This window comes from Mytilus trossulus, chromosome 4 (genome assembly GCF_036588685.1).
Source record: "Mytilus trossulus isolate FHL-02 chromosome 4, PNRI_Mtr1.1.1.hap1, whole genome shotgun sequence".
Taxonomy (NCBI): domain Eukaryota; kingdom Metazoa; phylum Mollusca; class Bivalvia; order Mytilida; family Mytilidae; genus Mytilus; species Mytilus trossulus.
Window position 1 is genome coordinate 19416184 of NC_086376.1, and position 27476 is coordinate 19443659.

At 31.2% G+C, this 27476-nt stretch overlaps 2 protein-coding genes across 2 annotated transcripts in view; one reads left to right on the plus strand and one right to left on the minus strand.

Moving 5' to 3' along the window:
- The window catches only part of LOC134716470 (von Willebrand factor A domain-containing protein 5A-like), a 390229-nt gene that overhangs the window by 298697 nt on the left and 64056 nt on the right, over window positions 1–27476 (minus strand). The window lies entirely within an intron of this gene.
- LOC134714831 (uncharacterized) lies at window positions 3297–26072 on the plus strand. The gene is made up of 5 exons (XM_063576441.1): window positions 3297–3761; window positions 12569–12721; window positions 16322–16454; window positions 22340–22753; window positions 23309–26072. The coding sequence occupies exons 1-5, from the start codon at window positions 3298–3300 to the stop codon at window positions 23537–23539; spliced, it is 1395 nt and encodes a 464-aa protein (XP_063432511.1). The 5' UTR covers window position 3297; the 3' UTR covers window positions 23540–26072.

Genomic DNA, 27476 nt, shown 5'->3' on the forward strand with positions numbered 1-27476 from the left:
TGAAAAAAATAATTTGTTTTGGACTCTGAGAAAAAAAATTGTTTGTTTCACCCTCAGCTGCTACTATATGTAATGATAAAAGTGAAAGAAAAAAATTGTGTTCGGTTTGTCGCTAAAAAAATAGATCGTACTTTGCCGAAGGCGAAAAAAAAAGTTTGCACAGAAAAAATATTCATAGCCCCCCCCCAGAAAATCAAATGGTTGCTGCCTTAATGGGACTCTATTTCACACGGTTCTGTGAAATATAGTACGGCAATATATACCGGTACATATTGTCCGCATAAACACAGATAGATTTTTACTCCTACCACTCTGGAAAAAATAAGCCAGTGAAATACCATGCCAGGAAAAAAATTACCGGGACAAATTATCCTCAGGATAAAATATCACAGAGGAAGAAATAAACCGTTACAAACATTATACGTTTTGTTGTTGTATGATGAGATTGGTGTATGATGAGATCTTTCGGTAAACTTCGTTTTTTATCGGAAATTACCGAATCCATAATTGGTAAATTACGGTAATTTAATGCCCGGCAAAACAGATTTTAACATTTATTTTAAGAATGGAATGCTTCTTTTTGTAAATTCATTGGGGTGAAAAAGCGTTGACCGAAGTACATTTTGTATGAAGCGCGGAAACATTATGCGTTTTTTGTTGTATGATGAGATTGATGTATGATGAGATCATTCGGTAAACTTCGTTTTTTATCGGAAATTACCGAATCCATAATTTGTAAATCATAGTACTATCTAACTATGAAATAAAAAACAATTATACCAAATATGTTTCAATAGATACACTATCTAACATCATAGTACTATCTTCCTACACCATAAACACCAATTATCCCATTATCATGTTTAATAGACCATTTAACATCATAGTACTATCTTACTATACCATAAAAACCAATATTAACACCAAGTATGTTTAAATAGATAGACCATCTAATAGCATAGTACTATCTTACAACACCATAAAAACAAATTTTACCAAGCATGTTTCAATAGAAAAACCATCTAACGTCATAGTACGAACTTACTACAAAATAAAAACCAATTATATCAAGCATGTTTCAATAAATAGACAATACAACATCATAGAACTATCTTACTACACAATAAAAACAAATAATACCAAACATGTTTCAATAGATAAACCATCTAACAGCATAGTACTATCTTACTATGAAATAAAAACCAATTATACCAAATAGTTTTCAAAAGATACACCATTTACCATCATAGTACTATCTTACTACACCATAAAAACCAATTATACCAATCATGTTTCAATAGATAAACCATCTAACATCATAGTACTATCTTACTTCACCATACAAAACAATAATACCAACGATGTTTCAATAGATACACCATCTAACATCATAGTACTATATTACTACACCATAAAAAACAATTATACCAATCATGTTTCTATAGATATACCATCTAACATTATAGTACTATCTTACTATGAAATAAAAACCAATTATACCAAATATGTTTCAATAGATACACCATCTAACATCATAGTACTATCTAACTACTCTATAAAAACCAATTATACCAAGGATGTTTCAATATGTTTCTATGATGAGTGAATTTACAACCACTGGGTCGATGCCACTGCTGGTGGAGATTTATTTCCCCGAGGGTATTACAAGCCCTGATTTAATTTTTCAAATTGGTCTACATTAAGGTCCAAAGGGTCCAAAATCATAATGTGACATAAACCTATGTTGTGTCAACTATTTAATCACAATCCCCATTTAAAGCTGTATCAAACTTAAAAGTTGTGTCCATACTTGTCCCATCTGTTCAGGGTTCTGCATCTGCGGTCGTATAGTGCTGCGCCCTGCGAAGCAACTGGTTGTAGGATGTTGTAATCAAAGTACATGTAAACAAAAAAGTTACCCAGTGCCTTGTTCTGATTTAACTTAATGCACATTTTTATACGAATAAAACAGTTTGACTGTCTTATATTGTACGTCAGGATCCTGTAATAAACTTATTGTCATCATTTGTTCAAGTCTCTCAGATTTTTTCATAAAGAAACTGCATGTATTGTTATAAATTTGGTTGTTTATTTTCTTGTTTCGGATTTGTCATGTCACACATTTTTATAAAATTGAGAATGAAAATTATACCTGATTATGTGGTATGTTTTTTTTCATTGTTGAAGGTTGTATAGAGACCTTTTGCTTACCGGTATTAATGTCTCTTTGTCATTTGAACTCTGGAGGAATGAAGTCTCACATTAATATGATATAAATTACCAAATATTACCCAAAGACAGCCTAAACTTTATTTGGTAAATGAAAAATTCCTGCATATGATACCAACATAAAATTGTCTGCTCCAACATTACTGAGGGATCTACCATTTGATTTTAATGGGGGTGGGTTTTTTTTTAAAATTTCATCTCTATGAGCCCTTACACCCATAAAAATCAAATGGTAGCTCCCTTAGTATGGTAACAAGATTTTTTTTCTCACCATTCTGATCTGCATCTGCCAAATAATAGCCTCCTTCAACAAGTCGAAGATTCTTTTACTATAGTGATAATTTACTTTCTGGAATTTACTGGAATTTACAGTTATAGTGATTTAGGGGCACCACTTTTCTAATAAGAAAATCAAATCATTAACCATGTATTTCAACTCTATTTTGTAGGATTTTTTTTTCTTTATTTCTTCAACTTTTTACTTTATTAGACCTTAATTATAATCATTGTGATTTGGTCATCACTTATGAGTCTTGTATACACACAATGCGCATCTGATGTAGAAAAAAATATAAGCCTTATATATATATAAGATATAAAAGGAAATTAATGGTGTATTTTTTATTATTTTTTTTTAAATTACTTTGACACTTTGGCATATACCATTTGATTTTCTTGGGGAAACTAGGTTTTATTCTGGCTCTCCGTGATTGTTGATAAAAAAACAATCTTGACAGCACTTACATCAAGTTTTGCCCATTAAAAAAAATGTCTGTGCCTTTTATATGTCTTTATATTTATAAGTGAATATAGGGGGGGCGTATAGTTTTATAATATTGTTCTTACACAACTTTATGTAGTCTTCTGACTGTCGTGACAAAGATGGTTTGCTTTCCTGTGATCTCCGAGCATGCCTCTGAATTTATAAGGGATGCATTAATGATTTAAGGAAATAAACCTTGTGCAACCGTGTAACCAAATCGCGTATAATTTCAGGTCTACTCGGTTCTTATCATGTCAACGTTCAGGTCTTTAGTATGACCCAATATCATACGCGGAATCTAATTTATGATCATACCGTCTGGGGTCCTTGCAATGGCAGCCTCCAAAACAGGCAACAAAAGGAAACTCGACGATGTTGAAGCTAACGATCCATCATATGGTACCAGTGGAACTTTACCTAAAAATGTTTCGTCATGGAATTTACAACATTTAACATCTATTGGAATTGCGTACGCCAAAAAAGGCTTCCAATCGCCCTTACATGTATTAGATAGCGTTCCGTTTATCTGTAAGGATATTTCTGAAGAGTGTGAAACTTTTATTAATTATTTAGCAGAGTGCATTGATTTCACAATAACAACAAACAAGCAGGGAATTATATTTGACGAATCTAGAGAGGATCATTTGACTAGAAGACGTGAATATAGATCTGATGTAGCAAGAAAAATGGTTGAAACTATTGACCAGAATTTGAATAAGCTGAAGTTGAACTATTTTAAGTTTGAGAAAGCAGCATCATTGGTATCAAGGTAGACCAAATAATTATGAAGTCTTGAAAGGCTATTATATTTTTTTTCTTTGACGCCTTACTTCGACCTAGGGGAAACCATGAATTATTTTTCCGTGGCCTTAAATGCAGGTTGAAACTCCCAGAGGTGTCCTTCAGCTGCCAAGGCCGTAACTACCCTTGAGGCTATTGCCTCACTAAAATTTCGACATGAATTTTTTTTTATACATATATATAAATATAAAAGTCATCTGTTGTTCTGTCTCAACCTTAATTTCTATAATTTGTCATCATAATTTCTTTTTAAACTATTCTTCCTGGATAAATCTCAGCATCTCAACGTGTGATGTTTCTCGATTACATTAGCCTAGTAACGATAATCATCATGGATCTTTAGTTAAAACTGCCTCTTGCAGAAAAAGGAAAAGCGACACTGAAGGTAAAGAAGGAATAATTCTAGAAAACTAGTTTGTTTGTGAACAGAGTTTGAGTATTGCATATTAATTCATTAGGATAAGTAGACTGACAAATCAAGTACTGGTCTTCAGAAGGGGCAGTCCTATTTGCGTATTCATTTCTCGAACTTCAATCTTTCTCTTTACAGATAGATAATATATAAATAATATGAAACATGAATGCATGGATTAGCTTTTATCCATGTTTCTTTAACCTTAAAAGGAATATTCCATATTCCAATTTGATATTATTGAGAAATGGTAGAACCTTTAACACAGGGTTTTGTCTTTACTTATTTGGGACTGCAGAATTTCGTTTCTTTATATTCGGGGTTTCGGAATCGGACACCCCAACCCCTAACCCCTAAATTTATAGATCATTGTAGATTGTGGAACTAAAATACTACCAACATGACCAACTATTTCCAGAAATAATATGAAATTACGGAACTACATGTAAACGTCAAAAACTCCATTCCAATTCCCCTGCACCCATATATCATGTATATATTATATATACTTAATTACTCTATAGATAAGAATCAAAAACATGTTATTGTATCTTATCTCATTCTATCACTAGTTTGTCTACTCTTTGTCAGCATAAAAACGAGTTCAATATTTTGTAACTGTGAATGTATGATGGTGCTTACAGGAAAGCTTAATTCCCTTTTGCAAACATAGTCCAGTCAATCTAGCATAAATTTGACCCTAACCTGAAAGTAATTGCAACAGAAGATTTTTGAGTTTTAATCTTTAGCATTATACCCCAAATATACACAGTAAAAAGTCCCAAAAAATCTAACTTGAGGAAAACTAAAAAAATCCCCATTTAAAATTCCTATGGAGATTTGCATTGAAAAGGGAAATAACTCTTGCAAAAAAGGCAGAAATATCAATAAAAATTGATACAAAATTATAACTTTACCGCTTCTATTCATCAGAATGTACTGATTCTTGATTTTTTAGCGGTCTTTAGAGTATAACAAACAACTCTTAAGGTGTTTTCGTATATTTTATCAAGCTATAATCTAGATTTCGTAATTTATTAGTTGACCATTTATTGAATTTTTCAACATGTCAAGATAAAGAATCTCAAATTTAATAAAAATAATTAAGCATGTATTCTTCTTTTTGTGGTTTAAAGTTTCTTAAGATAAGTAAGTTGCTGAAAAAATATAATATAAAGATATAAACAATACCAAATTTTCACATTATTTTTTCAAAATGGTTACAAAGCTTCAAATTTGCAATTTCTTGAATGAAAAATGTGCGAAAAAAATAAAAACTACCCATAACACTTCAGTTTTGTACATTTCATGAGATGGAGACTACAATGTATATAATTTAGTCAAATACAAACTTATAACCCCATCAAAGTATCATACTATATACATAAATTTCAAGAAAAACAACCAAAAACTGACCAAAAAAGACTAATTTTTGCAAGAGTTATCTCCCTTCCCAATGTTAATTTCCATTGAAAATCTAAAATGCTGATTTTGAGTTTTCCTCAAGTTAAATTTTATGGGACTTTTTTCTGTGTTTATAAAGGGCATAATACTATAGATTAGAACTAAAACATTTTCTGTTGCAATTAGCTTGAGGTAAAATCTTAGTTTGACTGGACTAACAAAACTGTAGCTACCGATGCTGCTACCGAATTGCTGATTGAGAAGGAATTGGAAGAAGACATTGATCATTGTTTTGATAATAATGTGCTACCTTTAGAAACACAGACTTCCCTGAAGCGACTGAAAACTTGGAAAAGAGCATACATGAGTGGCTGATTGTGCGGTCTTGTCATGCCCCATCTTCATCGCGATAAGGATATCAGCAGACCAAATTATGATTCTGAAACGATTTGACTGATGAACCGGCCATAGAAAAATTTGGCAAACTCTGCTGAATCGATGTTATTTCTATGTCCTGGCAGCAGACTCAAATCAGTGATATTTGGATGATCATCTTACATATAAATTCAAATAAAGTTGTTAAAAATTTGGTGTTAGTAATTAAAAGTCTTAAAATATGAAAAATTTATATAAAAAGTTTCCAAATTCAACTCTCTAAACATGCCTAGAATCAAGGATTTTGCACCATTCATTTCATACCCTCCAAAAAAAATTTTCGTCTCGCTTCGCTCGACTCAATTATTTTGCCTCACTAAAATAAGATGCCTAGTTACGGCCTTGGCTGCCCCTAAACAAACATGTATACTAGATCAGTCAAGGATTTGTAAACTATACTATACAAATCCTTGGTTCAGTGATAATGGACATCATACTAAACTTAAATTTTTATGACTATGAGCTGGGGTTAAACATATTTTGTGAGATCTCAACCATACTCCTATACCATAGATGCCAAGGAAGCAGGACAAATCGCCCCAATGGCAAAACACCCCACACCCAATCGCCCCACTTTTAAAAAATAGCCTCACTTGTGAAAAGGATGAAATCCCATTAATTGTTCCCCTGTCAACTCTCCCTACATTGTACTTTTTGAAAAAAGTAAAATCTACTTCAATATAATTTTGAATATTTTTCAGGTCTACCAACTATCCCCACTTAAATGAAAACTAATATATACACAGAATAGAAAAAAAACATCGAAATTTCTTAAAACAATATTATTGAAATTAAATGATGTTTAACATTTTTAAAATAAAATAGCAAATACAATGTACATTTTTGTATCATCATTGGAGAATAACTTTATACTTTTAAATATAAAAAAAGAGGATGTGGTATGATTGCCAATGAGACAATGTAAGTTTAGATAATCATATAATTGAAGGATTTCAATTAAATTCATATGAAACGAGTGAGTGGTGAAAACTAATGTTTGTCTAATTCTTGAACCAATGAATGTATACATTGTACATCATAAACTTAGTCCTCTGTGCATGATTTTATCATTATTTTCGCAAATATATCATACAAATGTATAATCGTCATTTTTTTTTCTCTCTGTTTGTTATGATTTAACAAATATGGCTGCTTATCATGCTTATTAAATGCCGTGTTTTGAAGCCGAGTTTTACCGACTGTCACCTTATAGTAAACAAATCACAAAAAGCTTGGGTCTTGATCGGAGCACCTGTTTAACATGTATAATCAGATATTTGTTTATTTCAATGACAGATCCATGCGTATTGTGGTCACCGGATTTTTACGAGGAGGGTTACGCTCGGGTTACTATGCATTCAGAAAATATGTCGGCAAATTGCTTGCTGGAAGCAAGCAATTAAAAATAAGTAAACTTCTTCTAAATGTGGAAAAATTAAAGAATTTCCCTCAGAAAAAAGTATATGTACATAAGTTGTATAATGAAAACTATCCATTTAGTTATAAAAAACATATGCATATTTTTTTTTTCATTTGAGGTTTCTTACATGTATATATATGAATTTAACAGCAATTTGATTTTATAGCACTTCACTAAGGTTTCATGGGTTTTAAAGTGGGACAGGGGCATACATGTAGATACACAACGGGATTGCATCTTTTTTCATAAGTTGGCAGTCCTTATTTCAGCAGGATTTGAACCCTTTTCATAAATGTGGCATGTTATCCAATTTAACCTATTTGCAAGTGGGCTAGTCAATAGACCTTATTTCAGTGGAATTTAACCTTTTTATACGACCGCAAATTTTGAAAAATTTTTCGTCGTATATTGCTATCACGTTGGCGTCGTCGTCGTCGTCGTCGTCGTCGTCCGAATACTTTTAGTTTTCGCACTCTAACTTAAGTAAAAGTGAATAGAAATCTATGAAATTTTAACACAAGGTTTATGACCATAAAAGGAAGACTGGTATTGATTTTGGGAGTTTTGGTCCCAACATTTTAGGAATTAGGGGCCAAAAAGGGCCCAAATAAGCATTTTCTTGGTTTTCGCACTATAACTTTAGTTTAAGTTAATAGAAATCTATGAAATTTTGACACAAGGTTTATGACCACAAAAGAAAGGTTGGGATTGATTTTTGGAGTTTTGGTTTGAACAGTTTAGGAATAAGGGGCCAAAAAAAGACCCAAATAAGCATTTTTTCTTGGTTTTCGCACAATAACTTTAGTTAAAGTAAATAGAAATCAATGAAATTTAAACACAATGTCTATGACCACAAAAGGAAGGTTGGTATTGATTTTGGGAGTTTCAGTCCCAACTGTTTAGGAATTAGGGGCCAAAAAGGGACCCAAATAAGCATTTTTCTTGGTTTTCGCACCATAGCGTTAGTATAAGTAAATAGAAATCTATGAAACTTAAACACAAGGTTTATGACTATAGAAGGAAGGTTGGTATTGATTTTGGGAGTTTTGGTCCCAACAGTTAAGGAAAAAGGGGCCCAAAGGGTCCAAAATTAAACTTTGTTTGATTTCATCAAAATTGAATAATTGGGGTTCTTTAATATGCCGAATCTAACTGTGTATGTAGATTCTTAATTTTTGGTCCCGTTTTCAAATTGGTCTACATTAAGGTCCAAAGGGTCCAAAATTAAACTAAGTTTGATTTTAACAAAAATTGAAACCTTGGAGTTCTTTGATATGCTGAATCTAAAAATGTACTTAGATTTTTGATTATTGGCCCAGTTTTCAAGTTGGCCCAAATCGAGGTCCAAAATTAAACATTGTTTGATTTCATAAAAAATTGAATAATTGGGGTTCTTTGATATGCCAAATCTAACTGTGTATGTAGATTCTTAATTTTTGGTCCAGTTTTAAAATTGGTCTAAATTAAAGTGCAAAGGGTCCAAAATTAAACTAAGTTTGATTTTAACAAAAATTAAATTGTTGGGCCTCTTTGATATGCTGAATCTAAACATGTACTTAGATTTTTGATTATGGGCCCAGTTTTCAAGTTGGTCCAAATCAGGATCTAAAATTATTATATTAAGTATTGTGCATTAGCAAGTCTTTTCAATTGCACAGTATTGTGCAATGGCAAGAAATATCTAATTTCACAATATTGTGAAATAGCAAATTTTTTTTTAATTAAGAGTTATCTTTCTTTGTCCAGTATAGTAAGCAAGAAATATCTGCAAGAATTTTTTTTAATTGGAGTTATCTTTCTTTGTCCAGAATCAACTTAAATCTTTGTTATATACAATATACAATGTATATTCACTTTTTACTACCAACTGATAAATTTAAATAATCTTTACCATTCAGTGATAAAAAGCAGTTTTTTTACATCTTAATATTTTATGATGTATTTAAATGAGTAGTAATTGTTGCAAACTCCATTAGAATATTTTAATTGAAATTAGTTTTGGAATAAGGGAAAGGGGGATGTGATTAAAAAATTGGGTTCAATATTTCTCATTTGAAATTTCATAAATAAAAAGAAAATTTCTTCAAACATTTTTTTGAGAGGATTAATATTCAACAGCATAGTGAATTGCTCTAACTAAGAGAAAACAAAAATTTTAAGTTCATTTGAATACATTCATTCTGTGTCAGAAACCTATGCTGTGTCAGAAACCTATGCTGTGTCAACTATTTAATCACAATCCAAATTTAGAGCGGAATCCAGCTTGAATGTTGTGTCCATACTTGCCCCAACCGTTCAGGGTTCAACCTCTGCGGTCGTATAAAGCAATGCCCTGCGGAGCATCTGGTTCATAAGTGGGGCAAGTTGGTAACCAAGAGTGTTTTTTTTTTTAGTAAGTGGGGCTAGTTGGTAACCAAGAGTGGGGTGTTATTTTAGAAAGTGGGACGAGTTGGTAAAAAAGAATGGGGCAATTTTTAGAAAGTGGGTCGAGTTTATGAAAAAGTGGGGCAATCAAAACTACCCAATAAGGGCCAATAGTTGTATAGCTACAGATTTCCAGTCGCCCCTGTTTATTTTTTCTCTTTCATGTCTTTAAAGAACCCGTCTTCAACCAGTTTTATAACGACATTAAGCATGTTAAGATTTGTTTCAATTTTTTTTTATTTTGATTTGTATTTGGAAAACTTATTTTTTTATTACCGTCACCGCTATGGTAAAAGCTGCAACTGCTGCTGCAGAGTGACCATACTGTATTTAGTGACTAAATTAGTGTGCCGGTAGATAATTTGATACTCGAAATTCACATATTGAAAATGTAATAATAGATTATTTGAAAAAAATGACACTTAAAGTTTGGTCGTCATTTCAAAAGTGAGGCATTTGCCTAATTGCCTCCATTACGCTACGGACCTGCTCAGGGGGTATAAACTCTAAGCCGGAAATGTCACAGTATATACCCTGTCTGAGACCTGAATAACATATATAATTTGCAAATCAAAACTCGTAAAGAGTTCTATGGAATCTTTGGAGTTCTTCTTGCACAAAATTAAAGTGTATCCACAATCTCTAAAGGTTTATAAATTAACTATGTGAAACGAAATCCGAGACTGCCTGTGAATTGGGTAAAGATGACTTCTTCTGTCAAAAAAAAAAACTTAACGAATAACATTATTTTTCAAAATTAAAATTTTGTGATCTGGATACTCATTGGAATATACACTTTCTATCCAACGCTTCCGTAAAATTTCACAAAGGTTTGACAAAGTTATTGATAATTTTAAAGGATATGAACAAATATATGAGTTGCTTCGAATAGAAATCTACCTTGTTCAAGTGAACATCAATACATCTGCTGACCTATTTTAGGTTGAAAATAATCTCTATGCCAATTCTGTAACTGTTTTGTAAATTTAGTCATATAAGAACCCTGCAACACAGACCAAAGTTCCTCTATTACTGTATGTTCCAAACTTAGTCACCATCAGACTGATCTTATACACATACACGTTAGAACGTCAATTTCTACTTGAAGCAGCTCATTTGACATGATTCTTGGTTGAAAAGAAAAGTTGGTCCCTCTTATTCGAAATTCATTTAAGATAGAAAATAAAAGGCTGATGTGCATTTCACCAGTTACTTGTAATTCTTTTAGATGATATATATATTTTTTTATCGAAATTCTAGTGTACCCCTGGGCGTTTTGACGTAAACATAGCTACTCGCCTCATTATCTTCAATTTTACAATGTATTATAATAGTCAGATATATAGCTCTAGATTAACTGTAAACAGCAAAATTGTTCAGCAATGTAAGATCTACAAAAAAGTCAAACATGATCAAAATGGTCAATTAACCCCTTTAGGGACGACATCACAAGTTCAATGAAAGATAAAAAAAACTTAATTCATATATAAATTTTTGACATATATATAAAAACATAAATGAAAAATATTTCAGAATAAAATGCTCTACCAATGGTCAATTTGCATATTGTACATACATAATATATCAAAACTGTTAAACAAATTCTTATAGAAGTTATTGCCCATAAACATGATAAACATGATAATTTTTTTTTTTATATCTTATGAAAAGTATGATATTTAGAGAGAAACATTTTTTCTTTCTGTTATGCCTCATTACCATGATTACTGATAGATAAAAAAAAACACACTATAAATCACAAAAGTTACCAGGAAGGTAAGATATATTAATAACTCAAAGAAAGTAAACAGACTAAACGATCTGTAATACAAGATCAACAAAATAGGGATTTTTTTTTTTTTTTTCCCCTGTCTATTATAAATGTTGGAGAGAGTGCTTTGTTTGATTTTCCCATTGACCAAGGTGAGGGACACAAGTTTTATAAATTTCTGAAAACAGGATTGGTGTATCATGCACTCATGGCACAGCTGTTAATTTAAATAGTCCTAAAGTGCCTAACAAGATTTTGTGAGGTAGACGAAATTGACTTTAAAACGATCGTATTGACTTTTGATGTCCAGAAATAGGCAGATCAGATATATTTTGCATTTATTTACTTCCTTCGTAAGTTTGGGATTACTTGTTATTAACATATTCCAATGATTTGGATTTGAAAATGGTTTATTTTGTTTGGCTCCTCTAGCTAGAAAATTTCAACTGCCTTAGAAAATGATCTTCTAATTCTTAGGACTGTGGGGATTAAATTTTACTCATCATATTCATCCATGTCAGACTTATCTGTTTCCTGAAATAAAGTATAAGAATTAATCTGAACTAAGTTTGATAAAAACTTTACTGATTTAACTGATCTGATAAATGATTCCCTAAAGCCTCAGGACTGTTATGGTTATGAGAATGTGACCTCCTCCAAACAAAAAAATAAATAAATAGATTATGCACTTGTGTTTATCATGCTTATTGATATAAATAATAATCTATAAAATTCAGATGTGACATTTTTTATCAATGTAATGTTGTTGACATGGAGCCAATTTAAAGCATGTACAAAAAAATGTATATCACATTTGCCCTCGGTATGTTCACACATAGATTTAAGGTTATTTCTCATTAAAATGAAATTCTTCAAAGCATTATATATCATGATTAATATACATTTTAGGGAAAATACACCATTGATATATGCAGCAGCATTCCACTTTATTCTTCGAGTTCGAGAGTTGATAATGAGAACATTCAACGGGGAAAACATATATGAACAGTTCTTCACAGATATGATGCTAAAATTTGGAGAGATATTCTGTCTGATTTCTAAGTTAGTACATTTATTAAGGGTTAAACTATTTTTAAGTTGTTCTAATAACACTATTAACATGATTAATTTGTACATATTTAGACACAATGTTAATTTTAAGATTTATTTAGCTAATGGGTGGAATCAGAAAAAATGAGGCAAAAGTGTGACGAGCATGGTCAAAAATAAACATATTTTTTGGGGTTCAGGATTTGTCTCACCACCTTCACCATATCATTTATTTTTATGAAACTTAAGTGTCCAGACAAAGCATTAAGACATTAAGAATAATTTTAACTTTTAATAAGTAACAAAATCAGTAATTTGAACAAATACAACTAAACATATACACATGATTTACATCAATTAAGAATACATTAAAAGCATAAACATATTTCCTATTAATGCCAGGTTGATTAAGGAACATTTGGATACCAAATTCTCTATACATTATCGCCATCAATTTGAAAAAAATCCTGTTTTAGCACTTTATGTATGGCAGATTATGAATGACCTGGTTATAAAAGTTTAAATACAGAAAAAAATTACTTAAGAATATTAACAAAAACACCTTTCCATTAAAGACGCAACTTATGGTAACAATCAGCAAAAAAAAATATACCAATATAGGCTACACTTTTAAAGTAATCATCTTTTTAGAAAAGCATCCAATTCTGGGATTTTGTCACACTCCTGACATATTTGACACATATCATATATATCAAAAAATATATAATATGAATGCATTTATCACATGTTGGAAGAAAAGTATCAAAAACCAGAAGGCAATTCTATCGAAATTTCATGAAATTATTGAAAATATAGATATGTTCTCTTTTTTTTTTAATCAACATAAGGGTGGAATCAGAAAAAATGAAGATTTTAACATATTGGGGCATATTGTTTCCCCCATTATATTTAGGAAAGTAAATTAAATGTCAAACCAACAAGTTCAATACCAGCTAACTTGCAGCCAAATTTCATTTAGATATCTTGTACCAGCCAAAAGTTTTATTAAAAAAACATGTCAAATTTGTCAGGAGTGTGACGCTTTTTGTGTGACAGGATTTTTTTTTAATAATTTACATGTTGAGTAAAAATTATTATGATGAATGCATGTATATGAAGATGGTTTATAATCATTCTTCAATACTAGGTTTTGTAGATTATAGATTGGTGTTATCATTGCACAAATATTATGTAAATAAATATACATTGTGAAAAGGTATGTACCAAAAATTAATATTGGCAAAATTTGATAATTTCTAAATTAAAGTGTTATGGTTGTATTTTAAAGGAGTATTTGTGTGTAAAACTGGTAAGTATTTATTGTATACATGTATAAGCTATCCATAAAAGGCTATACAGACATCCTGAGGTGCATAATTCACATATTGGATTAACTTCTATACAAGCACCCAAAAATGTCAGGAGTGTGACACCTGTCAAATTTATATAATGCTTTTCATCTTACATTGTTATTTATTTTTCAGAAGCACCTGTTCCATAGAGAAGAAAAACATTTAGTGCAGCTGTGATAATCTAAATGTTGAATCTACACACTTGATTTTTAGATGTCAGGAGTGTGACACTTTTTTTATACATTCAATGACATATATTGTTTAAATTTTGTATTTACTAACCTTCTTCTATCAAAATTTTGACACCAAGTAACTATGGATCATTTTTTTTAATATGTAATTAAAATTTAAACAATGTCATTGAATGTATAAAAAAAGTGTCACACTCCTGACATCTAAAAATCAAGTGTGTAGATTCAACATATAGATTATCACAGCTGCAGTAAATGTTTTTCTTCTCTATGGAACAGGTGCTTCTGAAAAATAAATAACAATGTAAGATGAAAAGCATTATATAAATTTAGTACATGTTTAAAGACAGTTGTCACACTCCTGACATTTTTGGGTGCTTGTATAGAAGTTAATCCAATATGTGAATTATGCACCTCAGGATGTCTGTATAGCCTTTTATGGATAGCTTATACATGTATACAATAAATACTTACCAGTTTTACACACAAATACTCCTTTAAAATACAACCATAACACTTTAATTTAGAAATTATCAAATTTTGCCAATATTATCTTTTGGTACATACCTTTTCACAATGTATATTTATTTACATAATATTTGTGCAATGATAACACCAATCTATAATCTACAAAACCTAGTATTGAAGAATGATTATAAACCATCTTCATATACATGCATTCATCATAATAATTTTTACTCAACATGTAAATTATTAAAAAAAATTCCTGTCACACAAAAAGCGTCACACTCCTGACAAATTTGACATGTTTTTTTAATAAAACTTTTGGCTGGTACAAGATATCTAAATGAAATTTGGCTGCAAGTTAGCTGGTATTGAACTTGTTGGTTTGACATTTAATTTACTTTCCTAAATATAATGGGGCAAACAATATGCCCCAATATGCTAAAATCTTCATTTTTTCTGATTCCACCCAAATACAGTAGTGCTTAATTTTTAAGTTCTACATTGTACAGTACAAATAACAGATGAATTTCCATACTCATGATACTCAATACACCATTGTACACAGCAATGATTCCCAGAGTCACACCAGGAAAAACTGTTATCCCTCTTTGTTACATGAGAAATTTAAGCTTAAATATATACCCTAACTGTAGTGTGTCAGCATAGATTGTGTTGGGAAAGGTGTCGCTTTCACATTATAACAAAATATAGCAAATTGATGCGGAAATCCGAAGTCAGTTTACAGGTTCTGCAGGTTGAAAAAGGGGACTGGTGGACTGGTTAAAACAATGCTTTCTTCTTAACATCCTTTTTGTGCCCCAGAAAAATGTCGAGAGAAGTTGGTTCGTTCTTCTGGATAAAAATATATAATTTGTCTAACTATCTTCTTCGACAGTTTTGAAGATACAAAAGTTGATATTTTTCTGAAAATTTATACACATAATCGTGATATATGTAGGTGTTTATGTCCACAGGATTATGATTTTTTTTTTTAAATTTTGAAAATTAAGGAAGTTGGACTTTTGGTAATTTTTTCATACTAGCTGAATAAAGGAAGCTTAGTCATATGTTGGTTTATCTGGCTATCTTCAACAGTTTTGGAGCTACAGCTTTAATATTTTGTAGAATTGTTATACCCATAATGGAGGTGTGCATGGCAAAATGTTTTTTTTCTTCTAAATATTCTAAAACTGACAAATACATGTAGCTGAACTTTGTTATTTTTTTTCATACTATCAGCATTTATAAGAAAACATGGTTTGTCCTAGCTAATACTTTCAACAATTCTCAAGCTGTACAACTTTTGCATCATGTAGAGTGCTAGAACTACATGTATAGATGTGCTGGAGTATAAAGACTTGTCTTACAAACATCTTTGGGACATCTCATATATCTAGTTGGACATCTCGAGCTCATGTATCTAGTTTTCAACATACAACATGTTACACTATTTCAATCCTGTAAATTTAATTTTATCATTCTACAAAAATGTACCTTTTAACCTCATGTTCAAGCCAATTTATTTTAGATATCTTCCATATTCATCATTAATATTTATTTTGTAATCATAAATATCTCTATTATCTGTTTGTCTTTTTTAGTTCCGGTGGTTCAAAAAGAAGGTTTTTTAGAGTTGGTGACATTATGGTTACATCTGTTCCTGATATCCGTTACAGTTTGATTGATCTAAAAGATCTTCCATTTCAGACAGAAACTGTTGTTTCTATAGTTGAGGTAATATTATTAAGCAACAGATGCTGTTTATTAAAATATCTTATTCCTACACAACATAAATATGTTATTAACAGGCTATTATTCCAACTAGTAATTACTTTTAATTATGGAATTTGCACAATTTCTTTTGCTTGAAAAATTTGATAAATTCCATGTTTATTCTGTGTGTTTTATGTTCTGTGAGGCTCACAACACTTTCTTAAGTAATGTCGGTCTCAAGTAATGAATTAGCTTAAGGCAGATTTTACAGTATTGTGTTCTGTCTCCTACTTTCATGTTGCTAACGTGACGGAGACAAAAATAAGTAACGTTAGCGACATTTGGACATGTAACATGAGCAACAACATCTTTAAAAGTTCAAATGTATGCACACAGTGATGTTTAATATATGCCTGAAGTAATAAAATTGTACAGTCTGGTTTAGAATTTCTAAATATACAGAATGTCATTTGCAGGTGTACTTTATATCAAATGAATACACATGAAACCAATTCGTAATAGTAACATTAGCAACATCTACTATCATGACATTACGTTTTGTTGCGAACGTCTTTTTGATGGACGGAATACATTTAAGGTCCTCTTGTAACGATATTACATACAACTAACCTTCTTTGCTACCCCATCATGTGAAGGAACTGACTCCGAATCTAATTCTGCAAAGGGCGATATCGTAACTCCTATACAGGAGAGTTACAGATCTAAATATATGTTGCTCACGTGACACTGATTTGGACGGAAACCTCAAGTAGTAACGTTCGCAAAAAATAAAACAGCCAATGATATTGATTCCTCAAGTCCTTTGACCCCCTTACGTCATCCAAATTTAATATGATTGCTATTTTCAATTATTTATAAAACCCGGGATAAAAATAACTACAATTGCCTGTCTGAGAACCAACAAGAAAATTGCGATCGTGACATACCACAATGGACGGAAAAGACGTGACGTTAGCAACAATATTATTAAATTACCTTTTTTAGCCTTTACCAATAAAAATCTGCCTTAAAGTTATGATTAAAACACAAAAGAAGACTTTTTATTAAAATATAAGTCCATGTGATAAGGCTCAACTTATAAATAATACTTCAAAATTCCACTCCAAATAAGCTGGATGTCAGTAAAGTAGGTCATGATGTCTATTCCATGTCCAATATTTTGAAATTGAAAACCCTCTAATTCTAACAAAAAACACAAGCACAGAGTAATTTTTATTTTTATTTACTCAGAAAGACACATTTTATTCAATAACATAATGCATTACTCCATTACACAGTCTGTTTCACAGTTTCAGCAATTGCTTTTTTGATGGATACAAAAAAACAATAATTCCTTCTTATTGTAAAATCTGCCTTAACTTCTCTATGAGGGGTGAAGCTTACATTAAGAAACAAACTATACCCACCAGACCATAGCTGGCCAGTGACCTTGACCCTAGTATATAAGCACCTGTTCCATAATAACTTGTCATAATTTAAAGCAAGTTTGTGTCGACCAAATATAAAACCCAGTGGAAAAGGGTGGGTCTGACTGATAATCCCTAGGGTGGGAATTAATTACTCTCGAGCCTCAGGCTCATATTTTAAGAATGACCTTCATCCTGCACATCCAAGATATGCTTGGATGAAGGAACATTCTTATTCATATTTCGCCTTCGGTTTCAAGTAATGAATTAGCTTGTTCAATGTGTAGACACAAACTAAAAACAATTTTTATATAAATGCCAACATTTAATAAAGCATAAAAATCACAAGATCATCCAGTAACTACAACTGAAGAAAAGTGTTTAAGTACTGATATTATTCACTTTCCTGTTAAAGAACTTATACAAAGTTTTACCATATGTCCAGACAAAGCTGTTGCCATAATGTCTTTAATAGAACATCCTGAAGCTAAATGCACTTATGAAGAGGTTCCTCTAAATGAGTAAACCTTAAAACCTCGGAGAAAATTAGAACTCTCTCGAACTATCTAAACTTTACAAAAAGACTTAGATGAATTCTCTCACCTATTTTGTACACAAAACATGATAAATCATTGTCTTAACAACACAAAGTTTTGGTTTATCAAAACCTTTGATCACCTCATTAGGTAAACAGTTTTGAATATTGTATTCATTGTGTTGACCAACTGTCCGACATGTCTTGATTCGTTCACATTATAGATCACATTTCAAAAGCACACTATCGGTTTGCGTTCTCAAACATTCTGGATAAAATGTCAATGAATCCGGAGTAAAAAAAATTAATGAAGACCGTTTGACATTCGAATTCAACTATTAAATTTTCCTGAGTATCAGTGAGATGCTTTCTATTTACTATTTCGTGTGCTAAAATACTACTTGCATGTAATACTATTAAATTCACTCGTGAAAGCTTATGTTTGTTTTGGTTAAATACAGGACACGGAAGAAAGGGATTTACATGTGACTTTCAAGCATGGTCATCATTACTAACGGTATTCTGACCTCGAGTTGTTTCTATTTTATTTCTTTTATAAGTCACTGTTCTATTATAAACTTTGACCTGTTCGAAAAGCTAAGGATTGTCTACCCAAAGAATAGATTCCTTAACTTTGTAATGTAGAGGTATTTAGCCTTATAACTTTTTAGCTCACCTGGCATACCCATGTGAGCTTATGCCATCACTTGGCGTCCGTCGTCTGTCGTCTTCGTCTGTCATCGTCATCTGTCGTCGTAAACTATTACAAGAATCTTCTCCCCTGAAACTACTAGGCCAAATACTTCCAAACTTTAACTGAATGTTCCTTAGGGTATCTAGTTTATAAATTGTATCCAAAGTTTTGATCTATCCACAAACATGGTCGCCATTGCTGAAAATAGAACATAGGGGTCAAATGCAGTTTTTGGCTTATATCTCAAAAACGAAAGCATTAAGAGCAAATCTGACATGGGGTAAGAATGTTCATTAGGTCAACAGATATCAGCCCTGAAATTTTCAGATGAATCAAACAACCCATTGTTGGGTTGCTGCCACTTAATTGGTAATTTTAAGGAAATTTTGCAGTTTTTGGTCATTATCTTGAATATTATTATAGATAAAGATAAACTGTAAACAGCAAAATTGATCAGCAAAGTAAGATCTACAAACAAGTTAATATGACCAAAATTGTCAATTGACCCCTTAAGGGGTTATTGTTTTTTAATAACAATTTTTCACAATTTGTTCATCATATTTGCTAACTTTAAAAAATCTTCTCCTCTAAAACTATTCAACCAAATTCAACCAAACTTCAACAGAATGATCAGTAGGGTGTATAAAATAAAGTTTGTGTTTCATTTTCTATTTCGTCAAAAAACATGGCCCTCATGGCTAAAAATAGAACATATGTTAAAATGCAGTTTTTGGCTTATATCTCAAAAACTCCAGCGTTTAGAGCAAATAAGACAAGAAGTTAAAGTATTAGGTCAAGGTCTACCTGTGCTGAAATTTTCAGCCGAATCAATTAACTGGTTTTGCAGGTATAATGCCCCTGAATTGATGATTTTAAAGAAATTTTGCAGTTTTTATGCCCCACCTACAATAGTAGAGGGGCATTATGTTTTCTGGTCTGTGCGTCCGTTTGTCTGTCTGTTCGTCTGTCTGTCTGTCCATCAGTCTGTCGTACCGTCCATCCGTCCGTCTGTCCCGCTTCAGGTTAAAGTTTTTGGTTAAGGTAGTTTTTGATGAAGTTGAAGTCCAATCAAATTGAAATTTAGTACACATGTTCTTTATGATATGATCTTTCTAATTTTAAAGTCATATTAAACTTTTGACCCCAATTAAACGGTCCACTGAACATAGAAAATGAAAGTGCATGTTTGAGGTTAAAGTTTTTGGTCAAGGTATTTTTTGATGAAGTTGAAGTCCAATCAAATTGAAACTTAGTACACATGTTCCTTATGATATGATCTTTCTAATTTTAAAGTCAAATTAAACTTTTGATCCCAATTTCACGGTCCACTGAACATAAAAAATGAAAGTGCATGTTTGAGGTTAAAGTTTTTGGTCAAGGTAGTTTTTGATGAAGTTGAAGTCCAATCAACTTGAAACTTAGTACACATGTTCCCTATGATATTATCTTTCTAATTTTAATGCCTAATTATATTTTTTATCCAATTTCACCGTCCATTGAACATGAAAAATAATAGTGCAAGTGGGGCATTTGTGTACTTTGGACACATTCTTGTTGGTTATTACCTTGAATATTATTATAGATACAGATAAACTGTTAACAGCAAAAATGTTAAGCAAAGTAATTTTTAAAGATCTACAAATAAGTCAATTTGACCAAAATTGTCAATTGACCCCTTAAGGAGTTATTGCCCATTAAAGACTTTTTCACAATTTGTTCATCATGTTGACTTACTTTAAAAAATCTTCTCCTTTGAAACTGCTGTATCAATTTCAGCCAAACTTATGCTAAATGCGTTTCAGAGTATCTAGTATAAATTTTATATTTTATTTCCTTGTATGTCAAGAAACATAGCTCCTATGGCAAAAAAAGAACATAGGAGAAATTTTTTTTTTTTTGCTTTTGAAGAAAATAGGACGATTCAAAGAACATTTAAATAAATTGAAAAGCCAAAATAATCGTTGATGAGAGATTTAACCAAAAAAATTAAGGGGTTAGACCTTGGTTCAGGAAGATAACTCTTTAAATCAGTTATGTGTTTGTAAAAGTCAAGTTTCATCAACGTATTTTAAGCATTTACCTGAAATAGATTGAAAATAATCTATGTAACATAGAAGCTTAGAATATATATTTATGAAAATGGTTGACACAAACATACTGATGATTTTAAGAGTTATTTCTCTTGACCTAGGTCTTCCTCCTTAAGGTGACCGATTCAGGCTCTTGAGAGCCTCTTGTTTCATTCAAGCGTCGCTGATGTTTTTCTTGTAGACTTAGTTTGTGTCTGGCGAACATCATTTTAATTCTGGTATCTTTTAATATTTACATACCTTTTTATATAAATTGGTTATTTCGAAAGTGTGCAAAGGTATTCATAACTTCTGAATTAAGAAATTCTTCGGCAAAACTTATTTTCATGTATAATGTTTGAATTGATTTAAGTAAAATCAGGAAATCCTTAAAATTTTAGATGTTTTATGAGACCAAAATCAGTCTCTTCATAAGAGGTCCCAATCAATTGCATGCCTTAGGTTTCACCGCATACAACATCTATCATGAGAACAAAATATAGAGATATGATAGATAAAATAAATGCATCCAGAATTCTAGATTATAAAGCAAACTGAGTGCACAAATTTGTATTGAGATAGGTTTGTGCCATTTGCATAAATCATCTGGTTAGTAGAAATTAGGATTTTCCAAAAAGTTATAATCAGAAACATTATGTACATTCTCAAGTAATAAATAAAATAGTTGAGCTTTAAAATAACTATTCAAATAGAAGCTGGAATATATATTATTTCAACTGGCTTCTTCTATTCACAGCCAATTATTTCAATTCAACTGTCAACACAAATTTAGCAACAATCTTTTGGTGACCCAGCAGTCAGCGGTCTTAGGTTCATGTATTGTTTTTTTTTTTTTTTTTTAAAGCAACTTGTTTTACAATCCCACAAAAAATTCTACACCCTTAATGATTTTCCCAGGTTAGCTCATATTTTTTTTATTAGAGTTCAATTTTTCATCTCAATATTTCAACAAAGAAACTGATTGAGCAAAGATCTTAAGTATTTGCACAAAGCCTTCAAAAATTGCTCCTTGGGGGCTTGTAAGTCATGTAAGTGTTTAGTTTCCTTGGTTTATGTTAAGTTTTGTAATAAAGCTTTATACTTAGGACTATCAACATAATATCAATGATTAGTAAAGAAGGCAAGACATTTCAGAGTGTGTACTCTTGTTTTCTTTGTAGGTGAAAAGAATGGGAAACATTGACTGTAATTATGGTAACCGTCCAGAAACAAGATCTTGTTGTTCATTAAAATCTTCTGATGATTTATCTGCAACAGTAGGTCCATTTTCAGTGTCTGTTGACCTTCCTGAAAGTGATAGAGATTCAACTTCCAAGTTAGGATCCTCATTTTCAAGAACTTTTCAGTTATCGCCAAAAACAACCACTTCATTGGTTTCAACTTCTGCAGATCCATCAGCAGTAACACCAGTTGCATCCCTGGTTTCTGGCTCTCATTCTTCAATACTTTGTGACTTCAATATAAATACCCTTGATGCAGAAGTTCTAGGACAGCATGGTGGAGAACTTCTTGCTGAATATGAAACTGTTGTAACTCGCCCCTATGTTGTTGGAATGATTGTGCATGGAACAAAGGTATTATTAAGAAATATATACTTAAGCACAACTTAGTGCAAAGCAATTATTGCAAATAAAATACCAAGTTTAACACCTTTTTCATATTTTTCATTTGCACTCTTAAAAGTTTGCATTCTCTATTAAACCCAAGTTTATTAAATTACTGGTACATTATCATGATTATTGGAGTTCATATAGAAAATCTGAAAAAAGGGAGGACAAATTTAAGGAAAGAGGAGCTTTCAAAACCCTATATGTAGTCAAATAAAATCCTTAACTGCTTAATATCATTGTGATGATTAGTGACATGGCCGATATGTTGTTTACTGTTTCTAAATTGAGAAGTTGGTTATGGTATGCATTTGTTTTTGTCATTTTGTCATTTTAGACTAAAATGTGATTTAATACTCTTTGCTCAGCCCAACTGACTGACAAAGTACTTTGACTTATAGTAAATTGAACCAATGAAAAAAAAGTGTAGCTGTCTCCTGTACAATATTTACATTTAGAGACACTCAAACATGCATGATTACAATTTAAATAGTAATTTGATTTTTGTGCGTTTTATTGTAGATAATTGTTACATGTTTGAAACTAGAGGAAGAGGACTATGATGAAATAAAACATAATGGTAAGCTTCCTGAAGAACAATCAGTTAACATCAGTTATTCAAGACCATTTGACCTGTTCTTTCCAGAAGATCGGAAAATTTTGTACAGAGTATTTTTTAGACTATCAGACAAATGCTGTTCAAACTCTTCTACAAAGCTAACCAAGAATACTGCAGTAGATACTCAAAATTAAGAATTTTATACAAAATGGTATATTCAAAAAGTAGACAAAAAATTACCAAAAGTTAATTAAAGTATATAGATCTCAATTGTCATACAAACTATTATGATTATGAAGTGTAGGTATATGTCACCCATTTTTAGTTAAATGGGACAACCTATTGTTTGTTGGCTGCCCATGAATTGGTAATTTTAAGGAAATTTTGCGGTCTATTATTATTATCTTGAATATTTTTATAGATAGAGAAAAATTGTAAACTGCAATAGTGTTCAGCAAAGTAAGATCTACAAATAGGTCAATCTGACCATAATGGTCAGTTGACCCCTTAAGGAGTTATTTCTCTTTATATTCAATTTTTAACAATTTTTTGGTAATTTTTCTTATCTTTTTAAAAAATCTTTTCCTCTGAAACTACTAAAACAAATTTAACCAAACTTTGCTGCAATCATCATAATTGATTATAAGGGTATTTATTTTTAAAATTGTATCTGATGACACTGCCCGCATACCAAGATGGATGACATGGGTAAAAATAGTACATCAGGTAAAGTGCATTTTTTTGCTCATATCTCTGAAACCAAAGCTTGTAGAGCAAATCTTGTAATTTGGTCAAAATTTAGCTGCCCTGAAATTTCAGACCTTTCAGGCAACTTGTTGCTTGGATGCTGCCCCTGAATTGTTAATTTTAAGAAAATTCTGATTTCATTATTGTTGTTGTCAGCCTCTTCAAGGTAAATGTATAACATTTATATAAATATTGCTCATGTTTACCAGTTCACTTATCCATGACATTTGAATTTTACCCACATTTCATCTAAACATGTACTACCTAATGGTCAGTAAAATCACTTTTTTTATTTGTTAATTGTATATATGTTAATAACACTAATAGGATGAATAATGAATTATATCTGACATAGATCATATTTTGTATATAGATTATTTATTGTATTTAAATTATATTTTTTATACATTATCAACAACAATAATTTATTATTTCATTTTTAAAGGTTGCAAAATTAATGCCTTCATTTTAAGCTATGTCAGTGTCTGCATCTTTATTTAAAGACATTTTGGTTCACAGACATCAATGTGAGTTTAAATGTGTGGATTTCTATGAAATGTTAGCACAAGGTTCCATACCACAATAGGACGATTATTACTGAGGTAATTGTCACAGTGGTATAGTAATTAAGTGCTAACATGGCTAAACAGGGACCAAAATACTATTTTTTTCTCAATGAACATACATTTTGGTTCACAGAAGCTTTTTTATGACCTATCATTTGCCTAAAGACTAATCAGAAAAAGAAAAAAAAATATAAAATTTAATTTTTTGGGTACTTTTCTGCTATATGGACTCATTTGTCATTACAGTTAACCTTAAAATACAGTCTACTGTTAAAGTTTTCAGTAAACAATAACTTTGTAAATCTTTCCTGAATTTACATAAATTGGACTACTTTTTTAGCACATGACTTGGTGCACCTTTACAATAAAATAGAAAATATGAGCCAAAATTATCCAATTGATATGCTTATCTTTAAAATTATTCTTTTTATTCCCTTCATGTTATTAATTGAAAAAGCTAAATTTAAAGACATTTCTGATTTTTTTTTATCCTTTGAAAATTTGTCAATTTTATACTCTAACTACAATATTAGGTGGGGTATATTATGTCACCTTATCTGTGTACCTGTCTCTTCATTCAGCAAATGTTTTTGTTCACATTTGACATGGGTCCTACTAATAAGAACACACATATTGTAGTGTTTACATATCCCCAGTCTTTTCAACTTTCAAGTTCTCAATTTTCATGAAACAGCCAGATTTAAAAAGTGCTCACACATTATACAACCAACTCCTTTAATAAACTACCATTCTATTCAATTGTACTTGAGAAATCTTTCTTTTTAAAAGTGCATTCAACATCAGTCTTACAGGTAGTAACTATATAATCAAATTTAGCTTAAGGGTTGTATCATTGAGTTAATAAAGGTGTGCCAACTAGCACACATGTGAGTCAATTCTAAGGAAAAAAATGGACCAACTACAGATATGTTCCACTCAATCTAAAATTTTATTGGTGTTATTATGGTTTGTTTTGTGGAAATTATACAGTTCACTAGTAATGTCTCATTGACAAGGCAAACACTAGGTGAATGTAAAGCATCTAAAAACTGTAAAAAATAAAAAGAAACATAAAGCATTAAACACATGTATTTAAAACTTAGCTATCCTGAAGAAATTTCAAGGGGGGATTAATGCAGCATGTGTTTCAGGTGAAAATGAATAATATTTAGTCTGTGTTGTTGAAATATTTTTATGATATCTATTTACAATCATGTGTCATTGTGGTTATTGAATATTTATAAAATTATCATACTGCATTTTTCTCCACTAGAATAATTCAGTGGATCAATTGTTATATTTATTTTTGGCTTCCTATACCATTGAATCACTGAATGGATGAGTTTTTAATATTTAAAAGTCTTATATACATTTGTATTTATTTCATTATTAAAATAGCATATTAGATATATCATTTCTTTTTTTTGCTCTATTTTCTTTTATATATTTGTACATAGAGTAGAAAAAGCATTTTGGAAGTTTTAATGGTTGCAAAAATAAGAAATCACAAGGGTTGGATGTTTGCAGATTATATCGGTTAGTACTTGTGGTACAGATGATGTGTATGTGGAGTAGAAAAAGCATTTTTGAAGTTTTAATGGTTGCACACATCAGTATTCACAAGGGTTTGATGTTTGTTGATAATGTAACGTTTTCGCTAACCGGTGAGAGAACCTAACCAACCAAACCAACCAACAGACCGGACAGACACCAACAACAAACCAAAAGAAATAAACAGGAAATATGAATGCTCAGAATTACTACTGCTACCGCTACTGCATACTGTATATCACACAAATATAGTTTCTAGGTCGGCAAAGTCTCCTTTTTATGTGTGTGTGTAAAACGGATGGTATTTTTATATGTATTGTATAAAGTATCAGATCAGTCTTTATAGTTTTATGTTCTGAATGTAAACACAAAGTCGCTTCAAATGTATAACAAGTTTTATTCACCAGACATAATATTAATAACAACAGGAACAAGAATGGACATATAAATCTCTTAAAGCAGCAATCAATAATTAACAATATTTCATATAGATTAGACAAACAGAGAATTCTTTAAAACAGCTAGCCTACCCCAAAATCAACATTCAAGAAACACAGATACTATCAGCAACTCTCCATGTAAATACAAGTAAAATACTACACAAATAAATAAGTCACAATTTTCCTAACCCCTAAAACAACAACCCTGACTACTTTAAACAAACGGACACTATTTCCGACTTTACGCACCTTTTTATACGACCGCTTCAAAATTTTCGTCGTATATTGCTATCACGTTGGCGTCGTCGTCGTCGTCCGAATACTTATAGTTTTCGCACTCTAACTTTAGTAAAAGTGAATAGAAATCTATGAAATTTTAACACAAGGTTTATGACCATAAAATGAAGGTTGGTATTGGTTTTGGGATTTTTTGTCCCAACATTTTAGGAATTAGGGGCCAAAAAGGGCCCAAATAAGCATTTTCTTGGTTTTCGCACTATAACTTTAGTTTAAGTTAATAGAAATCTATGAAATTTTGACACAAGGTTTATGACCACATAAGAAAGGTTGGGACTGATTTTGGGAGTTTTGGTTTCAACAGTTTAGGAATTAGGGGCTAAAAAAGGGCCCAAATAAGCATTATTCTTGGTTTTTGCATAATAACTTTAGTTTAAGTGAATAGAAATCAATGAAATTTAAACACAATGTTTATGACCACAAAAGAAAGATTGGTTATGATTTTGGGAGTTTAGGTCCCAACAGTTTAGGAATTAGGGGCCAAAAAGGGACCCAAATAAGCATTTTTCTTGGTTTTCGCACCATAACGT

Coding starts and splice junctions, on each gene's coding strand:
- LOC134714831 (XM_063576441.1), top strand. CDS start 3,298: ATGATCATACCGTCTGGGGTCCTTGCAATGGCAGCCTCCAAAACAGGC. Junction 3,762..12,568: donor GCAGCATCATTGGTATCAAG/GTAGACCAAATA, acceptor TATACATTTTAG/GGAAAATACACCATTGATAT. Junction 16,455..22,339: donor CTGTTGTTTCTATAGTTGAG/GTAATATTATTA, acceptor TTTTCTTTGTAG/GTGAAAAGAATGGGAAACAT.